This window comes from Artemia franciscana, chromosome 3 (assembly GCF_032884065.1).
Source record: "Artemia franciscana chromosome 3, ASM3288406v1, whole genome shotgun sequence".
NCBI classification, from domain to species: Eukaryota; Metazoa; Arthropoda; class Branchiopoda; order Anostraca; family Artemiidae; genus Artemia; species Artemia franciscana.
This window is the reverse complement of record NC_088865.1, coordinates 9,915,727-9,938,585: the sequence shown is the minus strand read 5'-3', so window position 1 is coordinate 9,938,585 and position 22,859 is coordinate 9,915,727. Positions and strand designations below refer to the sequence as shown.

The following is a 22,859-nucleotide window of genomic DNA, read 5'->3' as shown; positions in this document are numbered from 1 at the left end:
TCGTATCCATTCCACGACATTTAGGCTACCCCTTCTGCTGGAAGTGACCTTTATATTATTCGGAAACTCAAGGTAATAATAGGGCTGTAGAATTTTGATGAAAAACAGGTTTGGCTGATTTCAAGCATACCTCACGCAAGGAAACAATAGGGAGGAATTACCTTTCCTTAAAGGAACCAAGTTCATGGTCTTTTTAAAATGAAAAGGATAAAGATACATCAATATTTGCAGGAAAAAAATACCCAAAGCTCAAGAATATAAACATTTAATCCTGAGGTTGATTTTGCATCTTTCAATGCGACTTGAAAGAAAAAGAAAAACACGAGTGAAACATCAAGTCATAAACATCTAACTATTTGAGAGGTTTCCTAAATATCATTGTGCCTTGGTTTTCTAACAATTTTTTCATATCCTACAATAACACGAAATAAGACGAACAAGAGCAAACATCAAATCATGAGCCTTTCAATATTTTAGAGATTTCCTAAAGATTATTTTGCATATTTCTCTCAAGCATTTTTCGTCCTTTATTTTTACAGCCGACCGTCATGTTGCTTTAAAAAAAGAAAGCGACGAGTAAAACATGAAATTCTGAGCCTGTCATTGTTTGAAAGGTTTACCGAACATTATATTGTGTTTTTCCCCCAAGCATTATTCTTTCTTTATTTCACAATAAAGCTGGTTAAAAAAAGAAAGAAAAAAGTAACATGAAATCATGAGCCTCTCATTGTTTGGGAGGTTTCTCCAGTGTCATTTTTTAATCATTTCCTTAGCTTTTTTAGACTAGTGATAATGCTCAAGCAAAATACCTTCACCTTTAATATTATTCACTGATTTAAGAAAAAGGGAGGTTTTTTTCTTAAAACAAAACAATTTCTATTCTTTCACTCAATTCATTCAGCGTCAAAAATGGTTCTAGATTTCGATAATTTCGGAAATTGAATTTTTGGTATGCTTTTTAAGGTAAATGATATTTGCTTACACTTGGAGCACAAATCTCTTAATCAGTCAAAACAAAATTTGGTATTAAAGTGCCATCTATGAGAACATTTTCTATTCGAAAGATGGCAAGGAAACCGAACAAATGCGGTTTATACTGTCATCCCTTGAAGTAATAAAAGCCAAGTTAAGGAAATCAGAAAAATTCAAAAATATCATGAACTGCGAGAGGGCAGTTTAAAAATCCCTGTAAATATATATATATATATATATATATATACATATATATATATATATATATATATATATATATATATATATATATATATATATATATATATATATATATATATATATATATATATATATATATATATATATATATATATATATATATATATATATATATATATATATATATATATATATATATATATATATATATATATATATATATATATATATATCAGCTACTGCCAAGTGAAATTTGCAGTAGTTGGCAAAACCACATCAATTACCAATAAAGTTTTCAATAGTTATTATGTTGGTATTTTAGTTTTCTATACTTAATTTTTCTGTTGGAAATATTTTATCCGTATCATTATCGTTGATCTCAAAATCAATCAGAACTCCAACTCCCCATACGAACTTTTTTTCTTCTTCAATTTTTTTTTATCTTCTTTTTGTTTCACAGAGTTACCAAACAAACTAAGAGAGGGAATGGTGCATATGTGATGCGCCTGGAAGTCAGCACGAGCAAGGGAAAATAACAAATTTCTTACCTTTTTCAAAGGGACCTTCAGCGCAAGAAGACGCGTGTCATTTATCACATTCCCAAAGCAAGTATAGTCCAACCATCTGAAAAGCAAAAAGAAAATAACTAAAACTGGATAATGACTGAAAAAGTAAAATATTAAATGATGTCAAGCAGCGGTAATTCAGAACTAATGACTAGACTCTTTGGAGAATTAATACCTTTTACATACTTCTATTAGCCTACCAAGGAATATATTACAGACATAGAAGCGAACTGGAAAAACATTACCCCCCTCCCCCTTTAAAATGAGAGAATATACTTAGAAAGTATATAAATACCAGCAAAAAATAGTCTTCTGAAGCATTGAATGCTTCCCCCACGCCTAAAACTCCTCTAGTCCCCCTTCCCCGAATTTTCTACCTGAGTGCAGCTTGGCCATGCAAACTAAAAAGGATGTTGCGCGAAATTTGCTTGAAAAACATAGATTTGGCCATGGCAGGCCTCAGAGTAATTGGTAACTAGCGTTGGTTAGATACTTCCCAAAACGTTTCGCTCGCAATGTTTAATGTTGATCGCCATCTTCTGGATAAATTGAGCACGAAACAGATATATTGGATGGGACCTAATCAGTATTGTGCTGTCCTCGTAGATTCATAATTCACTATAAATTCATAGGTAGGCTTCTAGGTTTCCAATACATACTGTTCCAACAGGGGGGCTTCAAAAACCTTTAGGGCAGGCAAGTGATTAACAAGGATTTTTTTCAAACAGTTCGTGGTAACGAACTGTAGTAAGGAGCGATCCGGCTCAATAGTAACCAAAACTCTAAAAAATTGAATTTTGATATCAATAGCTACATCAAAAGAATCGCATTTTAATGCTGATTTTAAATATATAAGTTTCATCAAGTTTAGTCTTAGCCATCAAAAGTTACGAGCCTGAGAAAATTTGCCTTATTTAGGAAAATAGGGGGAAACACCCCCTAAAAGTCGTAGGATCTTAACGAAAATGACACCATCAGATTCACCGTATCATAGAACCCTACTGTAGAAGTTTCAAGCTCCTATCTACAAAAATGTAGAATTTTGCATTTTTTGCCCGAAGACAAATCACGGGTGCGTGTTTATTTGTTTGTTTTTTTTTTTTTTTTCCCAGGGGTCATCGTATCGACCAAGTGGTCCTAGAATGTCGCAAGAGGGCTCATTCTAACGGAAATGAAAAGTTCTAGTGCCCTTTTTAAGTGACCAAAAAAATTGGAGGGCATCTAGGCCCCCTCCCACGCTCATTTTTTTCCCAAAATCAACGGATCAAAATTTTGAGATAGCCATTTTGTTTAGCATAGTCGAAAATCATAATAACTATGTTTTTGGGGATGACTTACTCCCCCACAGTCCCTGGGGGAGGGGTTGCAAGTTACAAACTTCAACCAGTGTTTACATATAATAATGGTTATTGGAAAGTGTACAGACGTTTTCAGGGGGATTTTTTTGGTTTTGGGGGTAGGGTTGAGGGAGGGGGCTATGTGGGAGGATCTTTCCTTGGAGAAATATGCCATGGGGGAAAAAAATTCACTGAAAAGGGCGCAGGACGAATCTGGTCACGTTAGAAAAAAACGTCAAATTAAGAGCTTAATATACAATGCTGGGTGTTTGGAGCCTCTCTATTATGGAGTATAATTTGAAAATAACAGAACTATACGAGCGATAAAACATATATACCACAACCATAACTCAACTAACGAAAGAACTGCTAAGAGATAACACAACTATAAAGCGAAAACAGGTGAAAACTAACGGGAAAATAAACGAACTAAGAGGTGGAAGGGGCCCAGAGAAAAAATATAATCCTTTTTCAATTTGAGCCTAACTTCCGCAAAGGAGTAATAATGTCAGAAGCCCCGAAATACCGAATTATTTTCTTTTCAAACAGTTCGTGGTAAGGAACTGTAGTAAGGGGCGACCCGGCTCAATAGTAAACGAAACTCTAAAAAACGGAATTTTGATGCTAAAAGATACATCAAAAGATTCGAGTTTTTACGCTGATTCTAAATATTAAGTTTCAATTAATTTAGTCTTTGTCATCAAAAGTTACGAGCCTGAGAAAATTTGCCCTATTTTGGAAAAAAGGGGGAAACATCCATTAAAAGTCATAGAATCTTAACGAAAATCACACTATCGCATTCGGTATATCAGAGAACTCTATAGCAAAAATTTCAAGCTCCTATCTAAAAAATGTGGAATTTTGTATTTTTTGCCAGAAGACAAATCACGGGTGCGTGTTTATTTATTTGTTTGTTTTTTTTTTGTTTTTTCCCAGGGGTCATCTTATCGACCAAGTGGTCCTAGGATGTCGCGAGAGGGCTCATTCTAACGGAAATGAAAATTTCTAGTGTCCTTTTTAAGTGACCAAAAAATTGGAGGGCAAATAGGCCCTCTTAAAATTTTAAGATAGCCATTTTGTTCAGCATAGTCGAAAACCATAATAACTATGTCTTTGGGAATGACTTACTCCCCCACAATCCCTGAGGGAGGGGCTGCAAGTTACAAACTTTGACCAGTGTTTACATATAGTAATGGTTATTGGGAAGTGTACAGACGTTTTCATGGGGATTTTTTGGTTTGGGGGGTGGGGTTGATGGGAGAGGGCTTTGTGGGAGGATCTTTCCTTTGAGGAATATGTCACGGGGGAAGAAAAATTCAATGAAAAGGGCGCAGGATTTTCTAGCATTACTATAAAAAAAAACAATGAAAAAATAAACATGAAAACGTTTTTTCAAATGAAAGTAAGGAATAGCATTGAAATTTAAAACGAACAGAGATTATTACGCATATGAGGGGTTCTAAAAATACTTTAGCATAAAGAGCGAGGTATTTAGGAGGAGATAGATACCTCGCTCTTGATGCTAAAATATTTTTAGTGATTTCAACTATTTATTCTACGGCCTTTTTGATTCAGGGGTCATTCTTAAAGAATTGGGACAAAACTTACGATTTAGTGTAAAGAGCGAGGTATCAACGAGGGTACAAACCCCCTCGTACACATAATAAAAATATAAGAATATAAAAGTTTGTTACGTAAGTTAATTCTTAAGTTACATATATTTTTTACTAATAAAAACGTTCGTTGAATATTAAAAGTTCTAGTAGCCTTTTTAAGTAACCGAAAAATTGGAGGGCAGCTAGGCCTCCTTCCCCACCCCTTATTTCTCAAAATCGTCTGATCAAAACTAAGAGAAAGCCATTTAGCCAAAAAAAAATTAATATACTAATTTCATTTCAATATTTTATGTGCGGAGAGCCAAAATCAAACATGCATTAATTCAAAAACGTTCAGAAATTAAATAAAAAAAACTAGTTTTTTTAACTGAAAGTAAGGAGCGACATTAAAACTTAAAACGAACAGAAATTACTCCGTATATGAAATGGGTTGTCCCCCCCGCAGTCCCACGCTCTTTACGCTAAAGTTTTTAATTGTTTTAAAAAGTAGAATTGTGGCAAAGAGTCAAACTTTAGCGTAAAGAGCGAGGGACTGCGGAGGGGACAACCCATTTCATATACGGAGTAATTTCTGTTCGTTTTAAGTTTTAATGTCGCTCCTTACTTTCAGTTAAAAAAACTAGTTTTTTTTATTTAATTTTTCCTGAAAAGAACAAGATGTGCTCCCTTGGTTATTGCAATACTAGCCTTTTTAGGTCTTCTAATCAGAGGTCAAATACTTGAGCTGGCCCAGCTTACTCCCTGGATGTTTAGGGATGAGTAAAATATGTAGCCATAGGGATGATTGAAAAATTATATTTAATGAGAAGAGGAACAAGTCCAGTGGAGATATTATGTCCGTCTAGCTGAGTGGCTGGCCACCATCCTTTTCAGGAAAGTCTTTAGCCCCGCCTATAATTAGGGCATTTACTTTCTTCAAAACATCACATTGTAACATTCATTTTCCGCAAAGAGTACTAAAAATTATATATATATAATAAGATAGTAAAGTGGGCTCGAAGAATATCCAGCAAAAAAAAAACTGGAATCAAAAAGAAAAAAAACTACCTGCCATCATTTCTGAGATGGTAGGGCATTGAAGAGCTTCAGTATTAAGTACAAAATTGACATAATATGAAAATTGGTACATTACTAGAGAAAAGTCAACCAACAAGCTGAAAATATCATTAAATCTTAATTAATTAATTAAATAAATCTTAAAATATCATTAAATGATGTTTCACAAACTTTTATAATCAAAAAAACCATTTAGAAAAAAGTGTAATCAAATATTGTGATTGAAGTTTGGAAATGCTGAAAAACAAAGTAAATAAATTAATTTATTTTAGGGAAATATATTCCACTAGGGATGGTTAAATTCTGGATGAAACTTATAATCCCATACTTTAGCTTCTTTTTTTTGGAGTGACCAGACCACCTTTATATTGCTAATGATTTTTTACATGTTTAGGCACTTGCACATCTCGTGACAAAACTACTCTGGCTCCAACAATTACAACACAAGATTTGTTTAAGCATGTTCCTAGTAAGTATTTTCAAAGACCGCACTGCCTTTCCATGACATACAAATAACAATTCAAATAGGGATAAATCCTTTTATTAGACAGTGAAAACAATGACAAGATCTCTGGGTATGATATCTTGATTAAATACACAGTGATCGTCATCAGCAGATAAAATATTACATAATGTATACACAGTTTATCTGCTGATGATGATCACTGTGTGTGTGATCGAAATATCATATCCAGAGATACTGTCATTGTTTTCACTGTCAAATAAAAGGATTTATCCCTATTTGAAATGTAATTTGTACAGCACATTCCTAGTCATCAAGATAGCAAAGGCAATGAAGAGACACCTACTTTGTCTCAAACTACAACTAGGTCTACTATTCCTATTAACATCTTGTTGCAGCACAAAACCACATGAGGTCAACATGACACAAAGCCATGTCAGTTTCACAGAAGCATTTACCTCTTGTCAGGGGAAAAAGCCTAGAGTCAAGTGGATTGAAACTGCAAGCACCAGAGCTTATAAATTCACTTTTTTTAACTATAATATGTCCTAATTCCTTCGAGGATTTTAAATGCACAACCACTACTGCAACTAACAACAACTCACTGTAACAAAAAAGAGGACAATGGGAAACACTTGTATTTATACACTAATAAAAATGAAACTCCTGGTAGTACCTGACCCCTTTTGCAACATTCCCTCCAAATTTAGAAAAATACGTATTATTTATATGTCCATTGAAAAACATCCTTTTATGGCATTTTCGCTGTAAAAAAAAAAGAGAAAAGAACAAAAACAAAATTTCCCCTTAAGATTAAAAATAAATACTTATCTCCCATAAATTTTCCTAAATTAGCGCCAATACCCCCAGGGAATTTTTCTGCTGGGACTCTCGTGAACAGATCATAACGCATTGCAGACTTCATAGTTAAAAAAAGTTTGGAAGAATAGGAAGATAAGTCTGCAAACCAAGATTGGAATATTGGAAGCTACAGTGATGAAAGTGGTCAAATATGGCTCTGAAGCATTGGCACTCTGAAAAGTGGATGATAATTTACTAGATATTTTCCAGAGAAATTGCCTACGATTGTTCTGGGTACCCAGCTGCCTCAATTTCAAATAGTACGTTGTACGAAGATGTGGTTGAATCCCACTTTCTAGGGCTATAATGAAAGAAAGGTTGAGATGGCTAGGCCACGTTCTGTGGATGAAGGATGACAGATTGCTAAAGATCGTCTTTTTTGGCCAACTGCATGGGGCTAAATGGAAAGCAGGTCGTCCTCGTCTGGGATGCGAGGATGTCATAAATAAAGATGTAAATGAAATTGGAGCTTCCAGGGAAGATGTAAAGAGGGATGCCTTGAATAGATTGGGTTGGAGGAGGAGCATGCGTAGCTGTTTTGGCCTCAGGCGGCTTGGTGCTGGGGTGAGTTATCAGTAGTAGTAGTTTTACTTTTAATGCACCAAGTTCGGTTTTTTACAACCATTTCCGGTTCATAAAGGGATATTTGCCTTTCAAGTCCTTTATTTCAGTAAGTATAATATCCTGTGCAGGGAAATGGACATCTCCAAGGAAGAAGGCCTTGAAATTTCTAACCTCAATTATTTTACCATTGACCATAGCTATAAAAACTAATCTAGCAGCCTACTTAAGTTTGATATTAAATTCAAACGTAAAGTCTGCTTAGTTAAAAATGTAAATTAGCCATAAAGTTTGTTATTAAACCTGATAGAAACATATTCAAAATGATCAAACTTGCCATGCAGCTTGAAATCCAAATAACATAACAGAACATCAGACAGTAAGTTGCTACATGGAACAATCAATCCATCAATTTCTTTAAAGAAATTAAAGGCAGCAATTGGTCATGAACTTGGGCAAAAAAAAATGTGTACCAAATGAATAAGACATCACTTTTGAGATATTGATTTGTTTTTAATTTTTAATAATTTCTTTTAAACAGATAACAAAGTCAAAATTAAAACAAACAGAAATTACCACAAATAGGAGTGGAGCTAATACCCTCCTCAGAAAAAAATGGAGCTTAAGAACTTCAAGGACTTCCTCCTTGAATATATCCATTTCCCTGCATAAATATTATACTTACTGAAAATGTGCAATTGAAATAAAGGGCATAAAAAGAAAAATTCCCTTTATGAATAGAAAACGTCAAAATTATTACACAATGATAAAATTATGCTGAAAATTTATTAAGATACAAAACTCCCATACAAATAATTCAGCCTAGTTTAAGAAAATAACTAAAATGAACTAATAAGTTCTTTGCTTTAAAATGCCATTATGTGTAACAAAATAAATATCTCCAGTTTTGGAAGGAGGTATTATGCAAAAGCTCACTGCCCTACACAAATCTTCAACAGGTAGGCAAATCACCACCAAAGCTACAAAATCCTTTCAATCCAGAATTCAATTAGACAGAATGTAAATATAATTCTTATTTTGAAAATAGAAATATGAAAGAAAAATATTTTTAGCTTCTTAACAAAACAAAAATATTAAAAACTATGCACGAAAGCATAGTATGGTCATCCTGGAATTTTTCCGGATAGCAGAAGATTTTTTTACATTTTGTTTTTAGCAAATTTGCAAATAATAATTTTCAAGAAAAGTTTTCTGTAGGATTCAATCTTTTTAGTCTCTAGCAAACCTAGTAATTAATTCTTGTTCATCATGCTTACAAACTATGTATAGTATCTTATGTCTTTAAATGATCAACTGTGTATGGATAATGTATTTTTTAAAGCCTTATTTTTGGATAAAAAAATCCTGCAAACGATGCCATAATTATGAACATTTAAAGAGCATGAATTACATCATTTTCCCCAGCAGTGGTTATATTGTAATGGCAGTAAAGTATAGCAGAGTTGCATCAAAAGTGTGATTATTTTGCATAATATGAAGTAAGAATTGTCTGGTAAAATTCTAGTTCAGCTACTGTGTGAGGTAGGTAGGCAAATCACCGCCCAAACTGTAAAATACCTTCAATCCAGAAATCAATTAGACAGAAGGTAAACTTGTTTACAAATTCTTATTTGAAAATAGAAACATAAAAAAGTGCCTTTATTTCCAAATGCATAAAGAACAGTAGAAAACGTTTCGGCTTATCAACAAAAAAATTAAAATGTTAAAAACTATACATGAAAGCATGGCATGCTCATCCTGGAATTTTTCCAGATGGTAGGATATTTTTTTTTACAATTTGTTTTTAGTGAATTTGCAAATGATAATCTTTAGTTTTTTGTGGGATTCAATCTTTCTAGTCTTTGGCAAACCTAGTAATTCATTTTTGTTTATCAAACTTACAAACTATATATAGTATCTTGTAGTTTTAAATGATTAATGTATTAGATCTTTTAATGGATTAATGTATTGTCTAGAGTCTTGTTTTGAAAAAAAAATCCTGCAAGTGATGTCATAATTATGTACATTTAAAGAGCATAAATTACATCATTTCCCCCAGCAGTGTTTGTATTGTTTTTATACCTATGATGCGTGCAAAATTGCACAAGATGACAAACTGGTAGGACAGATAAAAAAAAAGCATGAAACAATATACAGCAACAAATATCATAAACGAAAATGTTGCAAAACAAAATTTTTGGTTAGCTGCAAACAAAAGTGTGACTTAAAACAGAGAAAAACCCAATAATTATGCTATTGTAGAATTTAGATATTTCAGAAAATTACAACAGAATCAGGAATGTGTTATTTTAGCATACGTAAAGGGTAAGAAGGAAGGGAGAATAAAATTCATGACAGAATTTTGTATTTCAGCTGAAATTGCTGATTTGCTGCTCTATGACTTGAAACTAAAGAATAAAGTGATGATTATCCAATGGATATTTTAGATATTTCAGAGGGCAAAGGCATTGGAACATTCCAAAGCCAGGAGTAATGATGCACAAAAATGAAGCACAAACAAAATGTGTGGCTATTTTTAACTTAAAAGAGTAGGAACTGTCCTACAATGAGGAATGCTGCTTCTTCCAATGAGGCCCCAGTTCTGTGTCCTAAAGTTTGCCTAAAGCTTTGCTAAAACTATTTTTGAGTGAAACAAACATCCAGTTGGCTATCCTAGTGTATTATTTTCCAATTGTGTTTCAAAACGTTTGAACCAAAAATGTTATTGTCTATGGCAAATGTGAATAAACCTATTCATTCACAACACAATCTGATGAACAACTTAACTTCTCATGTTGTCTAGGGTATGGGCCTTGTAGTAAGTGATGTTAATCTGAGCTATTTCTGAAGAATTCAGCACATGTGAATACAGACCAAAATAAGTGACATGCTATAACGAAACCTTGTTATGTGGAAAAATGTTGTTTTATGCTCAATGTGTGTACTACATCTGCTTGGGGTTCCAGATCTAAAAGACTTATTCACTTTAATCCATGGATTAGGGGAGAGTGGTATATGCAGGGATGGATTTTGGAAAACCTTCAAAATGCATAGTTAGTATTGGAGTAGAAAAATGGTTTTTGGCTCAAATGAAAGCCCCAGAACTGCTCAATAAACTGTAATGTGTCTTTTATAGCCAGAAGAAAACAAAGGGGTTGTCCCTGCTTATACCATTTGACCCATTAAGAAGCAGAGGTGGTATATCTTGGAACACAAGGTGGTATACCCTAGGACATAGTAAAAAGATTCATGGATTGGTAGAAAACAATGACTATTCATAACATAAAACTACATTAGAAATTTGACTTCAAAAGTAAAAATACCTTAGGAACAAGACTAGACTACCAGTCAGCAAACACAAAGTATGATACTGCTCTGGAAGCTGTACCATGTGCTGGGGTAGGAGGCAACAATTTTTTCAAAATGTCTTTCCTTGGATAAAATATTGATTCTTCTTGGTCCTGCCACTTCCACTTTTTTAGACCTGCCATGCACATGACACTCACTCTGAGACTGTTCTCGTTTTTCTCTTGGACAGACCCAGGAAAACACTCTCCTTCATAAACAACTTTAACGAAATCTCTTGTAGAGACACTGTCAAAGATATCTGTAGATATACTGAAGCATTAATATTGAAACTAACATATTTCTTCAAAACAAAATAAATAACTTTCAGGTAATTAACAAAATAATAAACTTCTGGATTATTCACAAGATTCTTTTCAGAGAGAGTTCAATGAAAAAATCATTCAAAGTCTAGATGTAAACTTTCTTCTTTAATCTTGCCTAAAAATTCCAGTGAAGGTGGCAAGGCCTTCTGTGTCTTTTAATTGCAAATAAAATGTTGAGTTTATAGTTGTATATTTGGTTGGCCCACCAACCAAGTAGACAGCAAATTTTAAGTAGACTATTCTTAATCGTAAGCTGATTTTGCTATTACTAGGCCTACTGACAACTCACTGCAGATCCAAGCCACCTAAGGTCAATACAGCTGTGCATGCTCCTTCTTTATCTTCTATCTATCTATACTTCTATACTATCAATACTATCTATACTTCTATATATCTATTCTCCTTCTCTATATATTTAAAGATTTCCTCTTTACCCTCCCAAGAAGTTATGTTTTCCTTAAAAAGAAGTTATGTTTTTTAAATGCTATTCTAATTATTTGGGAAGAATTTTAAGCCATTTTAATTTTTTTTTCTATATTTAATAAATGTGTTTGTAGATCTTTGGAACCTCATAAATTAGCATAGGGCAAAGTTGTGAAGCTGAAAATGGTTTTCTTGTATTTCATTTAAGCTGAAGATCTGTTTTGCAAGGCTTAATTTTCCTAACCCAAAGATTTCTAAAGGTAAGAAAATGTCAGTGCCCTCTATAGGGAGAAGTAGGCTGGTGGGGCTAGGTAATTCAAAATACCTTCCCAGGAGTTACTTTAGTCTGTGGACCCATCTCTGAAAGTTTCAGTTCCCTGACCTAACCCCTTTCCATGATAGTGAAAAGTAGCTAAACTAGGACTTTTAAAGGTTTTTGAACAGCTGATTAAAAAGAAACTGTCAGATATAAGGCAATGTCCAAGTACTTGGCTATAGGTACTATCTTAAGGAAAGAGTAGGGAAAAGATAGCTTAGTTGCATGGTAACAACTTCTGGGGGTATATTTTAGGTCCTGGATAAATTCTTGAAAGTTTCATTCACCTAACAAGATGGCACAAAACCCCTCAACTAGCATTTTCCTGGGAAACACCTCAAGAGGGGGATCAGTTGGTAGCCTATGATCATATCATAGCATTACACATGTGTCTGATGAAACATTTAACTTATTATTATTATTTAAACTTGACCTAGATACAAAGAAAAATAAATATTTGACTCTTAGAAAAAAAGAAACAATGAAACAGGAAATAAACTTAGTCTTGGTCACCTACAAAATCCTTCCACGAATTTAAATTAAAATATACATTAAATTAAAATATACACAAAAATAAAAGCAACCTATCAGGCACTCCTCCCTTTCCCATCTTGGCTTGACGTGGCTAAAGATAATACCACTTAATGTGAAATGATGTCTCTAATGTTGCTGAAATTTGAATTTTGACGCTCAGCACGGCTGCATTCAATCGAGAAACTGAACCGGTCGAAGTTAAACGCATTCGACTGTTTACTGGTGACTGTCGACTGTTACTACCTAGTAACTACCTATACTAGGTAGTGGCGTCTACAGAGTCCCGTGTTCATGTGGAAAATTTTACATTGGAAGGACCAATCAACAACTAGGGGAACGATTGCAAGAACACAAAATTTCAATAGATAAGTCCCTGAGATTGGAAAATAAAAATGACAACTTTGCTTCAGCTCTGGCCCAACATATATACGAAAATCCTGACCATTTAGTTCTTTTTGAAGAGGCAACTTTAATATGTACCGTAAATGGTCTACCGCAATCTTTTAAAGAGGCCATTGATATAAAAAAAACATATAAATAGAAATTTGGCTATAAAAAGAGATACGGGAGATATTTCCTTAAGCCCAATTTATAATAATTCAATATTAAAAGAGTCTATGAATACTTCCGCCCAGTCTAATTTAAGACAACCTGTCCGCATATCTAATGAAAACCAAAATTGTAGACAGGCAAAATCTGTTGCAAGGCAAAGAATACTTATTCAATCTAATTGGTAACTTCTCTTTCATTGATTTAAACTTGGTTTTTTTGTTTGAATCAGTGTCTTTCTTCCTCTCGTGTAGTTCACTTATAAAGGTTAGATTTTGCCGTTGTTTTCTTCTTTGTTTCTTTTTTTGAGCACTGAGGAGGACTTGGCGGACGTCCTTGTCGAAATATTTGCTTGTTTTTCATATTTAGCTACTGGCTGATAAAATCCTCATTTTTTAACCTATTTGTTTGTTCTCTTTTCATTTTTTATTCCCTTTCTTTGTTTTCATACGTCAAGGGAAAAACACTGACAGTGCACCTATTGTCAAGAAATTTATTATCTAGATTCAAATCGTAGTTCCTGGGTATCAAGTGGTAATCCCAAATGTGATAAGCATATGCATTATTGATGTATATGGATTACTGATGCATGTCTGAAACTTACCTTTCCCTTAGACCCTTTGATCCACCTGTGCCACCAGAGGCACCCAGGGCATCCACAAGGCTTTGTCAATTATTTCTGAATTGGGCAGCTGCGTAAATGTCTTCCCAATCGGGTTGAAGAGAAGCATGGGTACTCTGCAGATCAGACTGGTTTGTTCGACGCAAAGTGTTGCGAGGTCTTCCCTGTCTTCGACTTCTGTTTGAGTGCCAATGTAAAGTGGTTGTTGAGATTGGAGTGTCCTGCATTCGGAGAACTTGGCCCAAGTATTTCCACCTCCGAGTCCTAATGATAATGATATATATCCTGTTGCTTGTTCAAACTCCAGAATTCGGCTGCGTAATGGAGGACCTGGATGACGTTGCTGTTGAACAGCCGTAACTTAAGGTGGGTCAAATAATTTTTCGATTTTCATATGCGCTTGGACCTATTGAAGGCGGCATTCTCCTGACCTATTCTAGTCATTATTTCTTTGAATGCTGATCCCATATTCTTCACTATGCTTCCAAGGTATTTGAATTCCATTACCTGTTCGATTTCCTCATTTCCACAACTGATATGAAGTGGGGAAACAATAGTCGCCATTGAATTGATTTTGCTCGAATTTGTTCTTAGGCCAAGTTGGCTTGCTTTTTTGCTGACCCTGTTTAGAAGCTCTTGCAGACGTTGCTTGGAGAACTGTAGCATTGTAATGTCATTTGCAAAGTCTAGGTCACTAACTCTCAATTCGGCAGAAAATTCGGTACCATCGGTTGCGGAGTTGCAGAGAATAAAGTTGATAATTATCACGAAAAGTAACGGAGACGGTACACAGCCTTGTTTGACGCCAAATAGAATTCGAACGTATCGGGTTTGGTATTCGGATGTCTTGATGCAGCACTTGCCGTCATCGTAAAGAGCTATAATAATTACGATTATTTTACTTGGGATCCTGTAATAAAAAAGGATCTTCCACAAACTTGTCCTATCAACAGAGTCAAATGCCTTTTCATAGTCTATAAAGATTATGTAAAGCTTTGAGTGCCATTCTCGACTTTCTTCAGTGAGGACTCGCAAATTAAATATAAGATCGGCACAAGAACGGTTCAGGCGGAACCCGTATTGCTCGTCCCTATGGTGCTTTTCGAGCTCATTTTGTATCCTCTTCAGAATGAAATAACACAATAGTTTACCGGGGACCGAAATCAAGTTTGTTCCTCGCCAGTTTCCTGGGACACTGGCATCACCCTTTTCTAACAGGTATATTAGTATTCCGCGCTTCCAATCAACTTATAGCTTTACCTTTTCCCATATTGTAGCAAAGAAGGCAGTCCAGAATTTTATCAGTGCTGCGATTGAGACCTTTATCATCTCTGCTGATGTGTGGTCTTCTCCTGAGGATTTACCATTTTTCAATATCTTGGCAGCCGCTTGAATCTCCGTAGCACTTGGGGGCTCCACACTAATCCTTAGGGAGAAGGATAGCGTTGCGGAAATGTTGGGTGGCTCATTGGGTGGTGGCCTACTGAGAAGTCTTTCGGAGTGGGATGCCCATAACTCATTCACTGCTGCTGATTTGGTCACGAGTACACCCGATGGATCTTTGACTTGGTCATTGACAATGCGCATCTTTTCAACCATGGCACATGTGATCCGATAAAGGGCTCTAGAGTGTCCTCTCTTGACGTCTTCCTCAGCAAGTTTGGCTTTGTTCTCGATCAGGGTTCGGTGGTCATTCCTTGTGTTCTTCTTTATGGCTTCGTTTGCTTTGCGGTAGCGTGTGTTTTTCAAGATTAAACGGCATGGTGTTTATCGTTGAAGAAAGGTTTCTTTTATGCGTTTCCTCTACCTTACGAGATTCCAAGTTCGGTCTGAGAGCCATTGGTCATTAGGGGGTTTGTTGTATGCTAGTATTTCTGTCACAGCCGTATGTAAGGAGTTGTTTGTGGCTCCCCACAGTTCATCTTGGTCTGGATTTTCTGCCAATGAAAGTGATTCGAATCTGTTAAAAAGTTCAATCACGCAGTTTCTTTGTGCTATTAAGTAGTTTATGCGAGTCAAAAGGTGGGTTTTGATAGGGTGCTTGTTTAACATATTTCTTCAGTTTGAATTCAAATTGTGGTAATCATCACGTTTTGATCTGACCCGACATCAGCTCCTCTATGTGAACGTATGTCCATGAGGCTAGTGTGCCATCTGCGACTGACTAGGCAGTGGTCGAACTGATTTGGGGTGATGCCATCTCAGGAGGTCCAAGAAGATTTTTGGATATCATGGTGTTGGAACAAACTCCCACCAATAACTAGGTCATTTGAGAGTATAAAATCGATTAAAAGCTCACCATTTTCGTTCCAATTACCGAGGCCATGGCAACCCATAAACTGGGGGCAATATTCGCGGTTGTCACCAATTTTTGTATTGACATCACCAACAAAACAAGCTATGTCATGTCTAGGTATATTACTGGCAACTGATGGCAGGGTTCTGTAAAATTCTTCCTTTACATCATCGCTTGCTTCGTTTGTGGGTGCGTAACAGACCATCACAGATAATTTTGCATGCTGGCTGGCAAAACTAGCGGTGGGAATTCTGGATTAAACTGGCTGCCACTTTAAAAGGGATAAACTGGTTTTTCTCGTCATCATAAGGGCAACTTCCTATTCTTTCCTTGACTCTGAACCACTGAATATAATGCTGTGTCCACATGGCAGCCTTTTGAGGCCTGAACCAGGCCATCGTACCTCGGACAGAGTGAGGATGTCTAGATCATGCTGGATCATTTCTTTCAAAACTTTTTCTGTCTTGGATAATTGGGACATTGTCCGAACGCCCCAGAACCCAAATTTGAAGGGATTTTTCGCTGTCAAAACTCGTGCCCAGGGGCGCGCGGTTATCATAAGAAAACAATTAGATTCGAGGCTATTCTCAATAGATGTTTCTGCTGCCTATGTTTTTTTTTACAAGAGTGGGTTGCAAGCCTAAAGCCCAACCCTTCCTCTTTATCCTGGCTTGAGACAGGCTGCATACGCAGGTGAGGCTTATCCAAAACATATCCAGAAAATATGGAAAACCACTTTTGAACTTTTAAAGGGAAAAGACAATTTCGTTTTTTACATGCTCTCTGCCTAATAAATCGTGATCCCCAATATTGGGGATCACGGATGAGCTTCGTGTTAAGGCACTTTCACGTTCGCTGCGCTGCAGGGCTAACTTACTCATTCGTAGGCTCGGGAGTCGCGACCCTTCTGTAAGATGCTTTCTTTTCAGAGCTTATTGCATTCCGTTTTACGGTCTAGCTTTTGTACAATCTCTGTCTGTTAGGTGTGAGAATTCTCTTCGGGTTCTTTATAACAATTCTTTACGATGGCTTCTTAATCTTCCTTTGAATTGTAGTGCATCCGGAATGTTTGTTGGTGGTGGCCTCCCATCTTTTACTGAGCTGCATAGAAAATCTTCTTTTTCTATCCAGACAAGGATACTTGCTTCAGACAATCCCTTCATTTTGGTGCTTTCTGGGCCGCTTTTTCGCCTCTCTCTGCCACTTTGGCTGACTTGGTCAAGTGTGATTTACACACAACAATTTTGACATGTTTAGATGTACCATTGTTATTTGAATGAACTTTTTTTTCTTTTTTTTTTGTTGCTGATTGTTTTTTGTGAGTTATTCATTTATCTGTTTTGTTCTGTGTAAGCGGTCCTAGTTGGTTTTAAGCTTAGTAAAATAAATACATAAATAAATATTTGTCCCAAATACACTTCAGTTAATAATTCCTCCCTTATCTTTACAATTTTTAAATTATTTAGTTTTTCATAACTTTGTTTGCTGGTTTTCTTTCCTCACCCTTTTTTCTCTCACTCCGGCAAGTGTTTATTGTTTCATCAATGTTAGAAATGACATGAACAGTAATTTAACATTCGTAAAACAAATGAATTTCCTTCCTGTCATGCAAAATAATGACAAGCGATTTTCTTTATGCTGTATGTGTAGATAGATGATGAAAGTGAAAACGATAGCTATTTAATGGGAAGAAGTTCTGTGTTGCTTCAAAAGACCTTGACCAAGTAGTTGTCATATAAAAATTAATAAAACTTATTAAAATTGCCAGTATTAGCCTTGTTTACCACCATACCTAGGCTACTATCAAGCAGTTGCCTTCCTTACCTTGTTTGATCGCTCTGTTCATACTTATAGCACTATTTTTCATTTCACACCATTTTTGTTCATTTCAGTGGAGAAAAATTTGGGTACAGAAAGAATCTAGAAACAGAAACAAAGCAAAAGCTGAGAGAAATACAATATGAAACTTAACGATTCCAGAATGTGTAGTCATTGTAATTTAATCACTTTTCTGGGGAACCCACTGTCAGGGGTATATATTGAGAGCCTCTACCCTTTTATTTTGGAAATACATTTTTCCGTTATTTTCATTTTAAAAATCGAGAAATATATAGCTACCCGCCCCCTTAAGATTTTGAAAAATAGAACTTTCTTGCATATTCATTTGAAACAAAAATCACTGTCTCTCCCCACTTCCTCCGCTTAAATTTTTGTACGTCGACACTACAATGTTCATAGTAATCAATATAACCTTCTCCCTTTCTGTTGACGTATCTTAAAATTATTTATATATGTTAAACAAAAAAACAGGTTTTTATAAATGAAAGTAAGGAGCGACATTAAAACTTAAAACGAACAGAAATTACTCCGTATATGAAAGGGGCTTTTCCTCCTCAACGCCCTGCTCTTTACGCTAAAGTTTAACTCTTTCTCTTAACTCTACTTTTTTAAACAGTAAAAAACTTTAGCGTAAAGAGCGGGGCGTTGAGGAGGAAAAGCCCTTTTCATATACGGAGTAATTTCTGTTCGTTTTAAGTTTTAATGTCGCTCCTTACTTTCTTTTAAAAAAACTTTTTTTTTGTTTAATTTCTGGACGTTTTTGTATTAATGCATGTTTTGATCTTGGCTCTCCGCACATAAATAATTAAAACGAAATTTAGATATATTTTTTTTTTTTTGGCTAAATGGCTTTTTCATAGTTTTAATCGGAAGATTTTGAGAAAAAAGGAGCGAGGGAGGAGAACTAGTTGCCCTCCAATTTTTTGATTACTTAAATAGGCATTTACTTTAAATTTTTTTCGAACGTTTTCATAAGTAACAAATATACGTAACTTACTAATTAACTTAAGTAGCGAACTTCTGTATTCGTATGTTTTTATTGCGTATATGAGGGGGCTCAACCCTCGTCGATACCTCGCTCTTTACACCATAGCTTAAATTTTGTCTCAATTCCTAGAGAATGACCCCTGAATCACAAAGGCCATAGAATAAGTAGTTGTAATTACTAAAAATACTTTAACGTAAAGAGCAAGGTATTACGAGGAGTTAAACCCCTTATATGCGTTATAATGTCTTCATTTTCAGTTTTAATGCTGCTCCTCACTTTCATTAGAAAAAAACTTTTCATATTCATTTTTCATTGTTTTTAAATAATGCTAGAAAATCCTGCGCCCCCTCCATTGAAAGTCTCTTCCCCCATGAGAAGTTCCTCCATGGAAAGATCCTCCCACGTAACCCCTCCCCTCAACTCTCCCTCCCCCAACCAAAAAAAAAACCTGAAAACGTCTGTACACTTCCCAGTAACCATTGCTATATGTAAACACAGGTCAAAATTTGTAACTTGCAGCCCTCCCACGGGGACTGCGGGGGAGTAAGTTGTCCCCAAAGACATAGTTCTTTGGTTTTTCGACTATGGTGAATAAAATGGCTATCTGAGAATTTTAATCCGGTGACTTTGGGGAAAAAATGAGCGTGGGAGGGGGCCTAGGTGCCTTCTAATTTTTTGGTCACTGAATAAGGACACTAGAAATTTTAATTTCCGTTAGAATGAGCCTTTTCGTGACATTCTAGGACTACTGAGTTGATACGATCACCCCTGGGGGAAAAAAAAACAACAACAAATAAACACACATCCGTGATTTGTCTTCTGGCAAAAAATGCGAAATTTTACATTTTTGTAGATAGGGGCTTGAAACATCTATAACGGGGTTCTCTAATACACTGAATCTGATGGTGTGATTTTCGTTAAGATCGTATGACTTTTAGGGGGTCTTTCCCCCTATTTTCTAAAATGAGGCAAATTTTCTCAGGCTTGTAACTTTTGATGGGTACTAATCTTGATGAAACTTATATATTTAAAATCAGCATTAAAATGCGATTCTTTTGATGTAACTATTGGTATCAAAATTCCATTTTTAGAGTTTCGGTTTCTATTGAGCCGGGTCGCTCCTTACTACAGTTCGTTACCACGAACTGTTTGATGATCGTAATTTAGACTGCTTCGTGAGAACCGGAGGAAAAACTTAGCCCGTTCCCCCACTTCCCCCCCAAAAAAACAAACTTCACAGCTCCACAAAAATTGTAACATTATAGCATCTTAAGGAGGAGCTTTCGCCAATCAGGAGAACTCTCCCTCAGTATCAAAAGACGTCGTCTAATTCTCCTTAGTCACTTGTTGCGTCGTCCCGCTGGCACTGCATCTCAAGATGTCTTATTTTGAGAACCAGCCCCCTCATTGAATTTTAAACCAGGAGGCCAAACAAAAAACCCGTGGCAAAACTCAAGAAGCGAAGCTGCAGCCAATTGAACAAAATGGTCCTTGGAACTTTTTCCAAGGTCCTTCTAGTGCTGCCGGCACAATATCGTCTGGACCCCGCTAAATGAAGAGTAATGAGCGAGCATAACGTCATGGTTTCCAGATTAGCTACTCGTTGGTTACTTTTCACCACTAAGATCTAGTTTATAAACCAGTTAGGGGTCACAAAGTGCAAGGAGTGACTCGGGCCAATAGTAACCAAAACTCCACACAAAGGAATTTTGATAATTTCTAACGTGTAAAACGAATCAGTATTTTATGCCTGTTTCATATATTTAAAATTCAAAAAGATAATGTTACCCATCGCAGCTGTGAGCCTGAAAAAATTTGCCTGATTTTCCTAAGAGGGGGGAAACATTCCCAAAAGGGCAAGTGATCTTCTAGAAAATCACACTATAAAATTTGGTATATCAAAAAATCCTACTATAGAGGCTTCGAACAACTATCCACAAAATATGGAATTAATTTTTTTTTTCCTAATAGAAATTTCGCGGATACGTGTTTATTTATTTGTTTGTTGTTTTTTTTTTTTTTTAGGAATGATCGTATCGAACCAGTGGTTCTAAAAGATTGGGACATGATCAATTCCAACGGAAATAAAAAGTTCTAGAGACCTTTTGTTTGTCCTTTTGGTGCTGCTGTTAAAAAGACTGCAATGGGAAACTCACGTTTTTCCGCACATTTTGTGGCACCAAACTGCATTTTTGCCACAAAGAGGACAAAGTAGCTATCAATTGTAAATTCTGAGATAGCCAATCAATTTGGAGGCCTCAAACAGGTATATATTGATTCTTTAGGTATATATCAAGCTTCTTTGTTGTAGAGGAAGTATTGTCGTACGTTGGCACATTCGTTCTGAAAAGCCAAGTAGTCCATACAAAATAAATAATTAATATACTCACTTATTTTAATGCTTGATGACTTGATGAGTTGATGTACTTGATTTTTGCATAAAACTATTTTTAGTGATGTATAATTGCGCTATTATGAAGGAGGAACGATGGGTAATTGTGTCGGCAAAAAGGGCTGGGGGGTCCAGGGTGCTTAACAGAGCGTATATCATTGTCGAGTTTTTGGTACCTGTCCGTTAGGCGAAACGTACTCAAGAATTATTCTGTGTAAGATCTAACAAAAACCGGTTTTTCTTCCTGGATCGGTCATGATTTGCTTGTTTTGAGTGAGAAAACTAAGATGTATGTATATCTATATTAAACATTTAACATGTAGAGGTGATTAGGGGTTAGGTTGGGGTAGGTATTTAATATAATGAGTTCTGCGCCGCTTGCTTTTCAAAATTCTTTTTCGTAGTATCCATAATTTTGTTTCTAAAATATTATATAATCCTCATGTTGAGGTATATTTCATTAGGATTAATCTAAATTCACTCATTGAGTGCGTTCCGTTTAACAGACAAGTACCCAACTTTTTAAATCTCCATGAGCCTTCAGATAAATATAGATAGGGGGAGGGTAGGAATCAATCTCCCTTCATTTAGACTAAACCCGAATAAGGGTGCTGCTTGACGATGCTTGTTGTCCTATTGCAGACAAATGTTTCTGATATTTTTTTAAAAGCTTCTTTTACCTAAACTGATTTCCTTCTTACTTAATAAAATTATACACAGTTATGTGTAAGCGCGCATCAGCTATTATGAAGGGTCAGCTATTATGAAGTGTGGTGGGTCATTTTGTAGGTTGGGGGTCAGATGCCTCAAAGATTGTATGTTAATACCCAAATATCCACAGATAAACAAGCAATGACTTTTGGGGGAGGTTTAGGGAAGTAAAAAATGATATATGATCTATCTTGTTTCCAGTGAATTTTGTTTATTATTGGTGCAGGGGAGGGGGTAATAGTGTCCCTCCGATTGAGACAATCTTTTTCTATATGGCATAAATATCATATTCATATTCTTTCTGGCACAGAGGAGAAAAAGGCAATCTGGGGAATCATGATCCTCACCAGGGAGGATATATCATGGGGTGAGGGGTTGGCAAGGCCTACCGAAAACTTCGCTTTCCTCGATTCTAAATGGCAATGTTTATCTTTTCCTATTTATGTACTATGTTTCAATGTATTTAGACATATGTATACAATATATTTAAACATCAAAGGACCCCATTGAAGAGATGGCAATGACTTGAGCCGTATAGAAGATCTAAAGTCATGTATGATTTCCATCCATGCGAACTTTAATGCCCCTTTAAATCCACACAAAATTTGTTAGTAAAAATATGACTAAGAAATTATTCAACAAAATTAATGTCTATCTAAACTTTTGACTAAATGTTCAAAGTTTGTTCAAAATGTTAGTACAATCGAACTTTTTATATCCTATGTTAGGCAAACAACTAGAAATTAAAGTTTTATGAAACAGGTGGTACACATCATATTTTGGGTAGGCTTGGGGAGGATTTAAAAAATATCCGAAACTAAATAAAAAAAAATTTCTCGACTAAGAGCAAGGAGCAACATTAAAACCTAAACCAAACAGAAACTA

General features: G+C 35.6%; 1 protein-coding gene across 1 annotated transcript in view; it reads right to left on the bottom strand.

Annotated features, from left to right (window-relative positions):
• The window catches only part of LOC136024862 (RNA/RNP complex-1-interacting phosphatase-like), a 144,396-nt gene extending 131,653 nt beyond the window's left edge, over window positions 1–12,743 (bottom strand). The window contains exons 1-2 of the mRNA XM_065700377.1: window positions 12,628–12,743; window positions 1,722–1,797 (exon numbers count right to left, since the gene is read on the bottom strand). Of these exons, the coding sequence (XP_065556449.1) occupies window positions 1,722–1,797; window positions 12,628–12,653 (102 nt within the window). The 5' untranslated portion in view covers window positions 12,654–12,743. The remainder of the gene's footprint in view (window positions 1–1,721; window positions 1,798–12,627) is intronic.
• Between the last annotated feature and the right edge of the window lie 10,116 nt (window positions 12,744–22,859).